The following is a 14,685-nucleotide window of genomic DNA, read 5'->3' on the forward strand; positions in this document are numbered from 1 at the left end:
ATGGAGGAGAGGGCAGAGGAATGAGGATGGGACGTGAGGGGGGGGGGAGAGGAGCAGTGAGGGAGGTACAGTGGCATCGATGGGGAGGAGCGAGGGAGGGATGCGGGGGAGGAGCGAGGAAAGAGTGAGCAGAGGAGCGAAGGAGGGATACGGGGGAGGTGCGAGAGAGGGATGAAGGGGAGGAGCGATGGAGTGAAGGGAGAGAAGTAAGGGAGGACGGGGGAGGAACAAGGAAGCGATGGGGAGAGGAGCGCGGACGGGACATGGAGAGGAGTGAAGGAAGGAACAGGGGAAGAGAGACGAAGGGATGGGGGAAGAGCGAGGGAGGGACGGTGGGACATTTCATGATTCCATGTTTTCCTAGATTCCCGGGAGAGGTGCCCAGTTTTCATATCGGAGACTCAGTTATTAATCAAACAGATTGTGTTGAACTGTTGGGCATCCATGGGCACGGAAACCAGAAATGGGACCCTCAAGTTCAGGCCATGTGTAAATAGTGGGGCGGCTTAGCCCAAATATTCAAAAGAATTGTGCATTTTGTGAAACAAGCACCAAATTTGGCACAAATGTACATTAATATGTTGCGAACATTTTCAGATATTGGGCCACTTGAAATTCCGTAATTTTTTTTTTCAAATTTTTTCAAATTTCGTAATTTCAAATTTTTCGGGTGACACCGTCACAATTTCGGTCTTCGAGGCCGGCCGATAGGCAAAGTGTGACCGGAAGGGACGAGGTTCTCCTGACCACGTGGCCCTCGATCTGGGAAGCGAGAGGCGTTCCATTAGTGGACGCGCCCCTCACGCCCGACTTTTGGGCGGCCCCGGCAGGCCGTTTGTTTTGACGTTCCGTGACAGGCCCCGCACCCCCACCTCCGGGCCGACCGGAAGCTTGTGCTGAGTACATCATACCTGAACAACTCAGTGAGGCAGAACACAGCAGTGCACACCAGGGTGACCCCTTCAGTGCATAAACCAATTAACCTGTCCACTGCAGGGCATATAGAAATGAAGTTATTTTCTGCATATAATAATAATATAAGTTCAGTTCTATATAACAATTTCTGTTATCACCACTACCACTACAACTACCACTACTACAAGCTTTGTCTGGAATTTTGTGGACTAACAGACAAACAGACATACAGACAATCTGGGATCAAAACATTACCTCCTTCCACCATTGAGTGTAGAGGTAAACATCATGGAAATTATATCATGCCCTAGATTTAATTCATGCTTACCCGTGTATTTGCTTCACTGGTTCACAAGGTCTTTTGCATACATGTAATTCAGACTCTCGTCTTCATTGCTGACCACACAATGTTCGCAACATATTAATGTACATTTGTGCCAAATTTGGTGCTTGTATCACAAAATGCACAATTCTTTTGAATATTTGGGCTAAGCCGCCCCACTATATCGGCCGGCCTCGAAGACCGAAATTGTGACGGTGTCACCCGAAAAATTTGAAATTACGAAATTTGAAAAAAATTGAAAAAAAAAATTACGGAATTTCAAGTGGCCCAATATCTGAAAATGTTCGCAACATATTAATGTACATTTGTGCCAAATTTGGTGCTTGTATCACAAAATGCACAACAGGTTTGCTATGCTGCTACACTAAAAACATTCAACAGAAAACTCTACTTTTTCCAGCAAATGAAACGTTGTGATCTCCCTGTTTATGATTTAATAACAGGATATTTACAGAGTGTGTTAGACCCATTTAGGAATATGCTTCACCCGCATGGTTTTGTGGGTTAATGAAAGCCCAAAAGGAATGTTTGGAGAAATTGCAACGGAAAGCGTTTTGTATAATTCTCTCGAGTGACTTTTGTAGAACCAAACATTATGCAGACATTTATCAGGTACTTAATATACTTGTTCTTTCCAAGAGGCTCAAACAGCTCTCCGTCAATTTTGGTAATGTACTCTTAAAATGAAACATACAAACAGATTTGTACTCTCAAAATCGAACAACTCCCCCCTCCACCCTCACCTAGGGACAATAACTCATAAAATCGAACATACACAGAGATTGGCTCCCCGCCCCCCACCACCCCCCCCCCTCCTACACTCCCCCCACATAGGGACAATCACTCATATAATCAAACAAACACACAGATTGAATCCCTCACCTAGGGACAATAACTTTTAAAATCAAACATACACAGAGATTGGCTCCCCCCCCCCCACCCCCCCCCTCCTACACTCCCCCCACATAGGGACAATCAGTCTTATAAATCAAACATACACAGAGATTGGCTCCCCCCCCCCCCCCCCTCACTCCTCCACATAGGGACAATCAGTCTTATAAATCAAACATACACAGAGATTGGCTCCCCCCCCCCCCCCTCCTCCACTCCCCCCACATAGGGGCAATCAGTCTTATAAATCAAACATACACAGAGATTGGCTCCCCTCCCCCCCCCCCCTACCCCCCACATAGGGACAATCACTCATAAAATCAAACAAACACACAGATTGGATCCCTCACTTAGGGACAATAACTTTTAAAATCAAACATACTGTTACGGAGTCCTCTACAATCTCCTGGTCTCGGTAACCTCCGAACCCCGAGAGAAACCCCGGCAGAAAGATATATATGTTATTCCGTGTCAAAATCAATAGGGAAACCACACCATGAGTTATCCACAACCAAAGAATATATTAAAGAGCACACAAGAATCACGACACAAACAATAATAGTAATCAACCCTACAATCAATATCTTAAGATGGTACCACCTTATCTAGTAACTTAACCCCAAACTCACGGCACTCCCAGGAAATGGAAGTGAGCCCTCCTCAATGTCTCTATAACCCTCCAAGGCGAAGTTGATTCGCTCCAGTGATCGTTGGAACCATGTCCGATCGAGATCAAGTGAGGCGTAGGCGGTCGACGCGACACCGAAGTTACGTGGTCCAACACCCAGCAAACTCGCGGTAGAATGGAAAATCTCCAAAGACACACGCCGACGTACACGTTTGCCATTCAATCAGCGAATCGCCGTGTACTCTTCAAACGCCGCTTTATTGCACAGCCGTCCCCGGAAAACCACCGGAGGATAAGCCCAGCCGACGCGACAAAAAACCTTTTCCGATGAAGGCAGCGCGCGGGGCGAAATGGCGGACGGCTCTCACTCGAGCCAGAGCTTCTTGGTAAGGATTCTCCGGAATCTCAATGCCGATACCCGACTATGCAGGCTCCACAATACTCCGGCGATATCACCCATCGCCTGAGATTCTTTTCCCGGACTCAAAGTTCCCTCGACGCCGTTCGCTCGACCACGCTCGCAACTGAGCTTCAAAACACGTTTCGTCTTCCACCTTTTCCTCACGACTTCTTCTTCTTTACTCATTTTCTTCCGGGTCACGATCCCTGTATCATTTTACGTTATCCTTTTTAACTTTAGATAGCTGTTCCTGAATACTAAACCTTTTGAGAATAATAATAATACATGATATCAGAAACATGTCAAGTGGGTGAAAACCACAACAGCGGAAGTGACGAATCCATAACAATACACACAGATTGGCTCCCCCCCCCCCCCTCCTCCACTCCCCCCACATAGGGACAATCAGTCTTATAAATCAAACATACACAGAGATTGGCTCACCCCCCCCCCCTACCCCCACATAGGGACAATCACTCATATAATCAAACAAACACACAGATTGGATCCCCCCCCCCCCCCTCCTCCACTCCCCCCACATAGGGACAATAACTCTTAAAATCAAACATACACACAGATTGGCTCTCCACCCCCTCCTCCACTCCCCCCACATAGGGACAATCACTCTTATAAATCAAACATGCACACAGATTGGCTCCCCCCCCCCCCCCCTCCTCCACTCCCCCCACGTAGGGACAATAACTCTTAAAATCAAACATACACACAGATTGGCTCTCCACCCCCTCCTCCACTCCCCCCACATAGGGACAATCACTCTTATAAATCAAACATGCACACAGATTGGATCCCTCCCCCCCCACCCAGGAACAATAACTTAAGGAGCTCTGACATGTTGTCTATTATTAAATGTCGAACCACCGCTACAAGTGCAGCCCCATCCCATTTTTAACCTCCATTTTGAATAATAATTGGATGACGTCCTTGTGTTGATGAGTTTGACACCCTTCGTGTTTTGTTAGATATCTGTGGGGTTTTTTCTTAGTTTGACGGCAATTTTATCTTATTTATTTGCCATTTTATGTTTGAGCCATTTTTATTTTTTTGTTTATTCCTGCAATATTTGTAAATTGACTGCAATTCAGCCTATGGCTGCGAAAGTCGTTTTGAAATAAACGGATTATATAATTACGATTATTATATGCACGATGGGATGGTGGGAGGAGTGAGAGAGGTACAGGTGGGAGGAGCAAAGGAGAGATGGGGAGGAGCAAGGGAGGGATGGGGAAGGAGCAAGGGAGGGATGGGGGAGGAGCAAGGGAGGGATGGGGAAGGAGCAAGGGAGGGATGGGGGAGGAGCAAGGGAGGGATGGGTGGGATGGGGGAGGAGCAAGGGAGGGATGGGGAAGGAGCAAGGCAGGGATGGGTGGGATGGGGAAGGAGCAAGGGTGGGATGGGTGGGATGGGGAAGGAGCAAGGGTGGGATGGGTGGGAAGGAGCAAGGGTGGGATGGGTGGGAAGGAGCAAGGCAGGGATGGGGGTGAGGTGCGAGGGAGGGACAGGGGAAGGAGACAGGGAGGGATGGGGAGAGGAGGGATGGGAGGGGGGAGAAGCGAGGGAGGAACAGGTCCGATGAGCGAGGGAGGGACAGGGGAAGGAGCGAGGGAGGGATGGGGGAGAAACAAGGCAGGGATGGGGATGAGGAGTGAGGGAGGGACAGGTCCAATGAGCAAGGGAGGGACAGGGGAAGGAGCGAGGGAGGGATTGGGGAGAAGCGAGGGAGCGACAGGTCCGATGAGTGAGGGAGGGACTGGGGAAGGAGCGAGGGAGGGATGGAGGAAAAGAAAGGGTGGGATGGGGGAGGGGAGGGAGCGAGGGAGAAGAGGGAGTTCTGAAAATACCTGACGCCATGGCAACATTTTCCGCGCTGCCTGGCGCCCTGTCTGGTGGTTGAACCCCAAGCCGACGATCCTGAGCCTGCAGCAGTTCCTGGATGATGTCATCCAAAGGGCTAGTATTGGGAAGCCAATCTGAGGAGTTGGGAATGAACAATCCTAGTTATTAACACGCTTTTAGTTTCCCTGTGGTTGTCCTAACCCTAACCCTAACCACATAACGGTACCACTACTGTGGGGAACAGGTGCTGACATTGTTCACTGTAATGGAACATTATCAATCAGTTGGATGAAAAGTAACGATAGAGGAAAATCTGACTCACAAAGAAGACTTGCGAGAGAAGCTGGCAATCACTTCCTAGAAGCGTGACATCTGACTATTCTCAAAATGGCGAGAGTCAACCGGAGCATCCTGATTGGAACACGTGGATGTATGTGCAGGCCTAGCAAAAATAGAAAGCTGCTAATTAAATAGACGATTGTAAAAATGGGAGAAGGCTCGGGAATCCTTGTCTGTACCAGTGGTCGTGCACCGTTACACCATGAAGGTTTCAACCTACACACCTCAGTACCCTTAGGAGTGGCGGGGCTTTAGGCCAATCGAAGACCAACGAGTTAGCCACAGAATACCCACCGTGCGCTCATCGTTCTCTTACGCAAACACGGCAGGTTGCCTCACCGGACGGCGTAAGGTATTCTAGGCCGCAGGATTCGCGGCCCGGTACGAGGCGCTGGAAGCGTGGGGCATGCGGGTTGCCATCGATGTCCACTAAAAACGGTGGGGGCATCAGATGGGGTGCCAGCTGCGTCTGCTCGTCCACCACGTAGTTGTTAACGTCGCGCAAAAGCGGGCGGTAATCGGTGTGAAAGAACATCTGATCCGGTATCTATGGGCAGCAAACACAGCACTCAAGAACTTGGATTCAGAACTAAGCGGAGCAATAGAGTACCTCGAGTATTAACCAATGGATAAGAACAACTTGATAGATAAATTAAAATGATAATAGTCGTAGCAGAACACCAAATCACAATTGTGGACTCGTACTCCAAGGTACGTGCTGTTCTTCAGGTCACGTGAGACTCACCATTTGCAAATAATAAAATAATATGTTTCAGAGTTTCTAAAACTCGACTCATCCATCCGCCTCCCATTGAAAATTCTCGACCCACTTCTGATAAGTATTAAAATGACTTTACAACCGTCAGAACGTCGGCTGTAAGCAGCGTTTAACGAAGCGGGACAAGGCCTCCATGCCGAGGTCCCGTGGTTCCCAAGCACCTTCGGAAGACGTGTTCACTCACCTTGCTGTACCGATGACTGGAACCGAAGCCAAACAACAGCAGGTGTCCGTGTGAGTCGGTGCAGGCAAAATGAAGGCCGTCCGGTGAAAACTTGCAGTCGAACACCGCACCATGACCCTGACCCTCAATCTGGTGAGAAAAAACAACCAAATAAACGGTTAAAATGTTCTTTATTTCCACAACCGTGCGGTGCAAACATGAAAAACTCTCTCGGCTGGAAAGTTTATGTTTTCTTTTATCACAACATGACAAGAACCGAACCATGTTGAAGAACGAGCGGATTTTCACTCCGCGCTCAATGTCCCACACGATGACGTTGCCGTCATGGCCGGCCGAGAGCAAAATGCGCCGGTCCAGCGGGTGAGGTTCCAGGACAAACACCTCGTCATCGTGAGCCTACGGTGTACGAGAGGGCCGAGGATCATGACGATGACTTTCACAAATAGGAACAAAGTAAAGAAAAGTGAACGATTTGAAATGGAGGGTACGGTGGTGCACCATCACAGACACGTGACATGAGCCCCACCGATAGTGCGTGCAGGAGCTGGCCGGTATAAGAGTCCCAGACTTTGAGCATCAGCGTGTTCACGGCCGTGATGACGGTGCGATCTTGCTGATCCCATGACACCATCGTGACCCTCAGCTTTAACACTTTGTCCTCTGCCATTGGTGTTGCAGATCTGTAAAGCGTGAAGACACAACCAGCATTAGTCCCTTGTGTGCTCTGCGTGTTCTGCGTGGACTGCGTGGACCGAGTGGACCGAGTGGACCGGCCTGGACCATGTGGGCCGAGTGGACTATGTGGACCGAGTGGACTGGCCTGGGCCGAGTGGACCGCGTCGACCGGTCTGGGCCGAGTGGACCGTGTGCTCTGAGTGGTCTGCGTGCTTCGAGTGGTCTGCGTGCTCCAAGTTGACTGCGTGCTCCGAGTGGACTGCGTGCTCTGAGTGGACTGCGTGCTCTGAGTGGACTGCGTGCTCTGAGTGGACTGCGTGGTCTGCGTGGACTGCGTGGACTGAGTGGACTGCGTGCTCTGAGTGGACTGCGTGGACTGCGTGGACTGAGTGGACTGCGTGCTCCGAGTGGACTGCGTGCTCCGAGTGGACTGCGTGGACTGAGTGGACTGCGTGCTCTGAGTGGACTGCGTGCTCTGAGTGGACTGCGTGCTCTGAGTGGACTGCGTGCTCTGAGTGGACTGCGTGCTCTGAGTGGACTGCGTGCTCTGAGTGGACTGCGTGCTCTGAGTGGACTGCGTGCTCTGAGTGGACTGCGTGCTCTGAGTGGACTGCGTGGTCTGAGTGGACTGCGTGGTCTGAGTGGACTTCGTGGTCTGAGTGGACTGCGTGGTCTGAGTGGACTGCGTGCTCTGAGTGGACTGCGTGGTCTGAGTGGACTGCGTGGTCTGAGTGGACTGCGTGGTCTGAGTGGACTGCGTGGTCTGAGTGGACTGCGTGGTCTGAGTGGACTGCGTGCTCTGGGTGGACTGAGTGCTCTGGGTGGACTGAGTGCTCTGAGTGGACTGAGTGCTCTGAGTGTTCCGTGTGGTCTATGTGCCACCTTTCTACAGCTGCTGTGTTGTTTACTTGGTTAATGAGAGGACCTGGTGTGTTTGCTGTTCTCCGAGTAACCAAGTAATTCTGCGAGAGAGATCCTGAGTGCCAATAAAGGTTTGCGATTGGTATAAACATACCCAGGTAGCTTTGTAGACATGTCCAACAGCACATTGCGCCAGGCCTGCCGTCGGTACTGCCAAACCCTGGCCGTCCCATCCCTACTGCCGCTCACGAACCTGTGGCCACCCCACCATGCACACATGTTAGCATACAAAAGGGCATTGTCGGATCTTAACCAGGCTTAAAGGTCAAAAGGCAAATGCAATGGCCCATTAGCCAGTTACAGGTCCTGCTGATTGGCTAGATCAGAAGGCAGTGCCCACCAGTCTAAATCAGAGGCATGATCAATGCAATTGGAATTCCTTGGAGTGGCGCATCTCATCTACCCAAACCTGGTAGTGAATTTATTTCCTGGGTCTAGTATGAACCTGTCCCTTCCTGAGCCTCACATACGAACATCGTTTATAATTTAAAAAAATTGTTTTCCTCGTATTTAGTTATTTTCCTCAAACGAAATAAACGTCATTTAACCCACTGTGATCCCAAATTTAACCCAAACCCAAACCCAAATTTAACCCATTTAACCCAAACCAACACAAACGCCAAATCAACACATCCAGAGTTAAAGTGTGAAAATAGCTTAATGTTGTGATCATTTGGTGTTCTGATACGGACCTGTCTCCAGCCCAGGAAAATTGGATGCTGTCAACTTTATCCTGAAAAGAGAATGGACGGGACAAAGTCAAAATACCATGGACCACAGTAAAAGGATGACCGTATGTGCGAATACAGGCTTATCTATGTGCACTGCTCACCACATGGTCTTCAAGCTCTGCTACCTTCGCCGGTTGGTCACATCCCAAGTAGTAAACACGGATCACGTGATCAGTGCTTCCAGTGGCTAGAAACATCCCTCCTGGCGCATTGGGAATAACGGCACGACATTAAAACAAATAATAATTTAAAATATGGCCGATAGGTTTGAAAACGGGCAGGAGAGTAATGGAAAAGGCATTCTGGGATCTTAAACCTGCACCCAGCGATAGGGCAGACCAAACCAAATTGGGGAGGAGGTAATCACACAGGAAACATTGATGAGGATTTGCGAATGAGCAAAGGCGAAGGTTGGAGTGGTGGTGACATACCACTGCTGAATGAAGAGCAAAGTATCTGCACACCAGGCCGGGGCCTCTCTGTAAACTTGATGGGCCACTCACTGGATGCACAGACGTACAGACAAAGAAGGTACGATATAAGTACGAGCGCATGGATCCGATACCGGGTACCTGATCTCTTAGAGTTTACTTCCGTGCTATAAATAACGCAATCTGCGAAAGGAATAACCAGGAACAGCGAACTTTTCACACACTGGGAATTCAAAAAAACAAAAAAACAAAAAAAAAAACACCTTTAGAGGCCATTTTTCCCCGCAAAGCGGGGGTTGGCCTTTTTCGGGGACCGTGGTTGTTGTTGTTTTTCGGTCCCCTTTTTGAAGCAATGTTTTACGGCCGGATGCCCTTCCTGCCGCCAACCCTTTTTGTCGCCTTTTTACGACAAACAGGGAATTACCAGTGAACTGGTAAATTAGCCGACCTCGGAAGGATGACAGGCTGAGTCAACCCCTGGCGTTAATTCAGCAATCGACCGGGAATTCAAATAATAACTATCTATATATAATGGAGCAAGTGTTTGTATGTATGTATGTATGTATGTATGTCCATTGTCCACTCTGCACACATTGGTTGGACAACTGACTTGACACCACACACAATTGTAATCTGAAATACTTAACCGAAAGTACCCAGAGGACCCAAAAGACCACCCCCCCCCCCCCCGGGGACCCAAATTACCCTGAAGACCTAAAATACCCCAAAGACTGAAAAGACCCAAAAGACCCCAAAGACCCAAACACCAAAAAGACCCCAAAGACCCAAACACCAAAAAGACCCCAAAGACCCAAAATACCCCAAAGTCCTAAAAGACCCCAAAGACTGAAAAGACCCCAAACATGAAAAGACCCAGAGACACAATGGACCCCAAAGACCCAAAATACTCCAAACACAGAAAAGACCAAAAAGACCCCGACACCTAAAAGACCCCAAATACCTAAAATACCCCAAATACCTAAAATACCCCAAATACCTAAAATACCCCAAAGACTGAAAAGACCCAAAAGGCCAAAGACCCAAAATACCCCAAAGACTGAAAAGATCCCAAAGACACAAAGACCCGAACACCAAAAAGACCCCGACTTAAAATATTGAAAAGACCCCGAAGACCCAAACTATCTGGAAGACCCCCAAAAAACCCCAAAATACCCCGAAGACCCAAAATACCCCGAACCTGAAAAGACCCAGAGACCCAATTGACCCCGAAGACCCAAAATACCCCGAACACAGAAAAGACTCTGGAGACCCAATGGACCCCGGAGACCCAATGGACCCCAAAGACCCAAAATACCCCAAAGACCCATTAAGACCCTGAAGACCAAAAAGATCCCAAAGACCAAAAATACACCAAAGACCCAAAAGACCCTTAAAGAGGAACCCAAACGCAAAAAAAATATTTTCTTCTGAAAACCATTGACGATCATTAATCAGTCTAATTTGAAGGGAATTTTATTTTATTTTATTTGTGAATCACAACGTGCTGAAAAAAGCCCTAAAGTATTGATTTTCGAGTTTGCCAGTGGCATCACATTGTGAACTCACTGTGATCCTGCTGGTGACAGTACGTAGACACACAGTGCATTCCGAGCTCTGATTCCGATAATGATTGGGGATGTTGGAGGGGGCGGGGTGTGTGGGTTGGTCATGGGTATTGTTAGCTAGGGTGATGGTTGCTGGGGGATGGTGTGAGGTGGTCGTGAGTATTGTTAGTTACGGTGATTGTTGATGGGGGATTGTGTAGGGGGGTGGTGTGGGGTGGTCGTGAGTATTGTTGGCTAGGGTGACGGTTGTAGGGTGATTGTGAGGGCATGGTGGAGGGGTGGGGTGGGGGGGGGGGAGGGAGGAGGGTGTAGGTTGGTCATGGGTACTGAAAGCTAGGGCGATGGTTGATGGTTTGTTTTTGTTTTTTTGAAAATTGGGATTCCTCAAAAACCAAGGCCACTTAAGTTGAATAGAGAGATGGTGTATGGTGGTGTGGGGTGGTCATGAGTATTGTTAGGTAAGGTGATGGTTGAGAGGGGATTGTGAGAGGATGGTGGAGGAGAGGAAAGAGAGTGTTGTGGGGTTGTCGTGGGTATTGTTAGCTAGGGTGACAGTTGAAGGGGGATTTTGAGGAGATGTTGGAGGGGAGGGTGGGGGGTGGGAGGTGTAGGGTTGTCGTGGGTATTGTTAGCTAGGGTGATGGTTGAAGAGGGATTTTGAGGGGATGGTGGAAGAGTAGAGAGGGGGAAGAGGTGAGTGTGGTTTGGTCGTGGGTGTTGTTAGTTTGGGTGACGGCTGATGTTTGTTTTTTTTCTGGAAAATTGAGATGCCTTAAAAACCAAGGCCACCTAAGTTGAACAGAGAGCCAGCAATATTATTCAAGGCAATCATAAAGAAATCCAAGTCAAATCAGTTGTATCAGCAGAAAATATCCTCAATAAGAGATGGCAGAAAATGTGTTCTACGCTTGGAACAAGAATGCCCATAGGGCGGGTACTCTGCTAGTACATGTAAAAAAATGTTAGATAAAGCGTGGGGTCAGAAACAAGAAAAAGCAAAACGACTATCATGTGATATAGCTTTGTCTTTCTTATTCATTCGTTTATTACAAGGAAACGAAATGTGTACCCGTTACAAAATGTGTACACACAAGCGATTCGTTAACGAACAAAATAAAGGGACATCAGAAAAACGACGATGGTCACGGAAAATACAAAACAAGGAGCTTAACCACAAGTACACAGACGATGTGTGCCCCCCCCTGACCTTAACCCCAATTGGCCTCCCACTCCCTGATTATAACCCCTGGCATCCTGCTGCATGCTCCATCCATCACCCCATGTGGCCTCCCGCTGAGCACCTCCTGACTTTAACCCCAAGTGAGAAATCGCTGTGCTCCCCAACCACAAACAAATAGCAAGAAAAAAGTACTAACTTGAACTTGAGCGTCGATACGTCCCACTGCCAGAAACACACGGAGCCATCTTCACTACTTGAGGCCAGGTACCTTGAACTACCCTTGCACATCGGTGAGAACTGCACACATTCACAAGCACACATCGTGCAGTGGCACATTTCAGCAGTTTGGCACCAGCATGGTAGGAGAGGAAACAAGCATTCTGAGTATAGCGCTGCAATACATGTCCCCTACCGGCAGAAAACTGTTGGGGAAATTACCAAGGGTTATTTACCCACAGGTTCTGAATCGTTCCCAATCGCTAATTACCTCAGGACGGGCTCACCTGTGATTCGCACTCGGGACTTCGATTTATACACCTTGCAGACAGGTCAGCAGAAGCACGGCAAAAAAAGTTGTTGATAAAGAACAAAGAACCTTTTGAGTCGCTAAATATCAGTAATTTATTATATTTTCCGGTTCACGATCAATGATCGATGTATATATATATATATATATATATATATATATATATATATATATATATATATATGTTGCTCGGCTTGGCTCCGCCCGTCCCGAAAGCGCGTGCTGTGTCGTGCTTTTGACGTTCGCAGATGAGGCTGAAGGCGCGCGGTGCAGCTTGAGGAGAACTCTAGAATAAACAAGATATCCATTTTAAAAAATTTTTTCGTTTAATTAACGATATCTGCCAAACCACGTGCCCTATCGCAAATTCCAAAATGACATTTTAGTAGACTGACATGCTGAACAGATCTGTGAAGTTTCCCCTCGATTGGATCAAAAATGAGGGAGCGGCTTGGTTTTAAAGGTTCATGCTTAAAAACGTCATAACTCTGAAACCATGTGACACATGACGTCATGCTCGCTGACTTTTTTGTTCGTCATGGGTATGCGATTCTGCCTGCAAAGTTTGGCCTCAATCTGTTCAGCCATTGCAGAGAAAAAGGGGTTTTCGTGTTTTCACGAAAACCAATATGGCGGCCGAACCACGTGACGTCATAATTACCATTAAAATATTGTACAGACCGAGTCCCCCCACAGTGAAAATTTGATCTCAATCGGTCCTATTATTGCAGAGAAAATCTTTTTTAAAGGAAATTAAAACTTAAAATGGCACTGAGTTAAGGATCATCAGAATTCCCAAAGTTCAAAGTGCCATAACTTTGTCAAAAATGATCGAAACGTCGTGAAGTTCGAACTTGATCTGTAACTCATCATGAGGAAACCATGTGCCAAGTTTGAAATCATTAGTATTAAGAGTTTAGAAAAAAAGTTGGGAAAACTGTTCTTTGCGTGACGGACTGACGGACGGACAGACTGACGGACTGACAGACGGACAGACGGAGGGACGGCGTGCAAACCTATAGTCCCCTCCGGTGTACACCGGTAGGGTACTAATAAGAGCATGCAGGGAACAAAAAACAAAGATAGAAATACTCGAATCAAGGTAGAAAGTAAAAGTGACACAGACGCGCAAACGGACATCAGCAGAAAAGTATAACACACATTGCCATAGGACAACCTGCAAGGAAGTAATGGAGGCCACGTGTCCTTGCAGCACAGCAACGGGAGCGCATGCCCGAAGGCTCCACACCCGCACCACGTGGTCGCAGCTTCCCGATGCCACAAGCGTGTTCTCGTAGTTTACCGCAAGGTCCGCGATTTCCGCCGCATGTCCACGCAGCGTTGCGAGGAGATGTCCGTCTTCAGCGCACCACACTTTCACCAGACAGTCATCCGACCCCTGTACTCAGGAGGATGGAGGGAACAGGCAATGGAGCCACTCTTGTTCACAATTGTCATGTATAGGAGTTTTCTTTAACTGAGATCAAGGCTCATGGAAGAGTTCAAAGACAGTCATAAGGTAGGTCACCCCACCCTAATAAATAAGCATGACATTTACAGGTTGTGCCAAAAGCGAATTTTCTTCGGGAATGTATTGTTGAGAGCAAAGTGGCTCAAAAACACAAAACGTTGCCCCCCTTACACCTCTGAAGGACCCCTTTGCCCCGCAGGGCCACCCGAGAGGGGTGCATCATGGAACTTCCATGTTTAAGGACCGATTCTCACAAATGATGAATCCCTCTCTCTCTCTCAATAGCGGCAAAGGTGTTTATCCATTGCACCTGTAAGACAGGTGCGACACTGTGCGAATCTCAGTTCTCAAATCTCAATCTCAATCTCAGGTGCGAATATCAGTTCCTTTCACAAAGCTCAGAACAAGTGTGTGTCTACCCTCAGGAGAGCAAGGAAACACTATCTCTCTACCCTCAAGACTGAACTCTCAAACCTGCCTCCCTCCTCCAAATCCTGGTGGTGTCTGGTCAAATCTATTTCTGGTGTTTGTTCCCCTTCCATCCCCTCCCTTACCTCAAATGGCTACACAGCCAACACTGCACGTGAAAAAGCTGAGTGCCTCAACTATGTGTTTGCCTCCAAATATTGTGTCCCAAACCCATCTCTCTCTGTACCCACCTTACCCAGTCAAACCCAGCTGCTCCTGGACTCTGTGTCCTTCTCTCTGACAAGGTGGAGAAGTTTCTGTCAAACCTCAACTCTGATTCTGCAACTGCACCAGACGGCATCAGCGCAGAGGTCCTAAAATCCTACTCTGCCACTCTATCTCACACTCTCTCTCTGTTCTCCTCACCCTCTCTTTTGCTCAAGGT

The 14,685-nt window shown here is 48.1% G+C and overlaps 1 protein-coding gene across 1 annotated transcript in view; it reads right to left on the minus strand.

Moving 5' to 3' along the window:
* The window catches only part of BRWD3 (bromodomain and WD repeat domain containing 3), a 111,424-nt gene that overhangs the window by 66,819 nt on the left and 29,920 nt on the right, over window positions 1-14,685 (minus strand). The window contains exons 8-18 of the mRNA XM_078777406.1: window positions 13,539-13,760; window positions 12,032-12,132; window positions 9,091-9,161; window positions 8,761-8,861; window positions 8,621-8,661; window positions 8,023-8,121; window positions 6,859-7,012; window positions 6,594-6,728; window positions 6,333-6,461; window positions 5,710-5,917; window positions 5,037-5,165 (exon numbers count right to left, since the gene is read on the minus strand). Coding sequence (XP_078633532.1) covers window positions 5,037-5,165; window positions 5,710-5,917; window positions 6,333-6,461; window positions 6,594-6,728; window positions 6,859-7,012; window positions 8,023-8,121; window positions 8,621-8,661; window positions 8,761-8,861; window positions 9,091-9,161; window positions 12,032-12,132; window positions 13,539-13,760 — 1,390 coding nt within the window. The remainder of the gene's footprint in view (window positions 1-5,036; window positions 5,166-5,709; window positions 5,918-6,332; window positions 6,462-6,593; window positions 6,729-6,858; window positions 7,013-8,022; window positions 8,122-8,620; window positions 8,662-8,760; window positions 8,862-9,090; window positions 9,162-12,031; window positions 12,133-13,538; window positions 13,761-14,685) is intronic.

Source organism: Myxine glutinosa, chromosome 5 (genome assembly GCF_964187855.1).
Source record: "Myxine glutinosa chromosome 5, kmMyxGlut1.1, whole genome shotgun sequence".
NCBI classification, from domain to species: Eukaryota; Metazoa; Chordata; class Myxini; order Myxiniformes; family Myxinidae; genus Myxine; species Myxine glutinosa.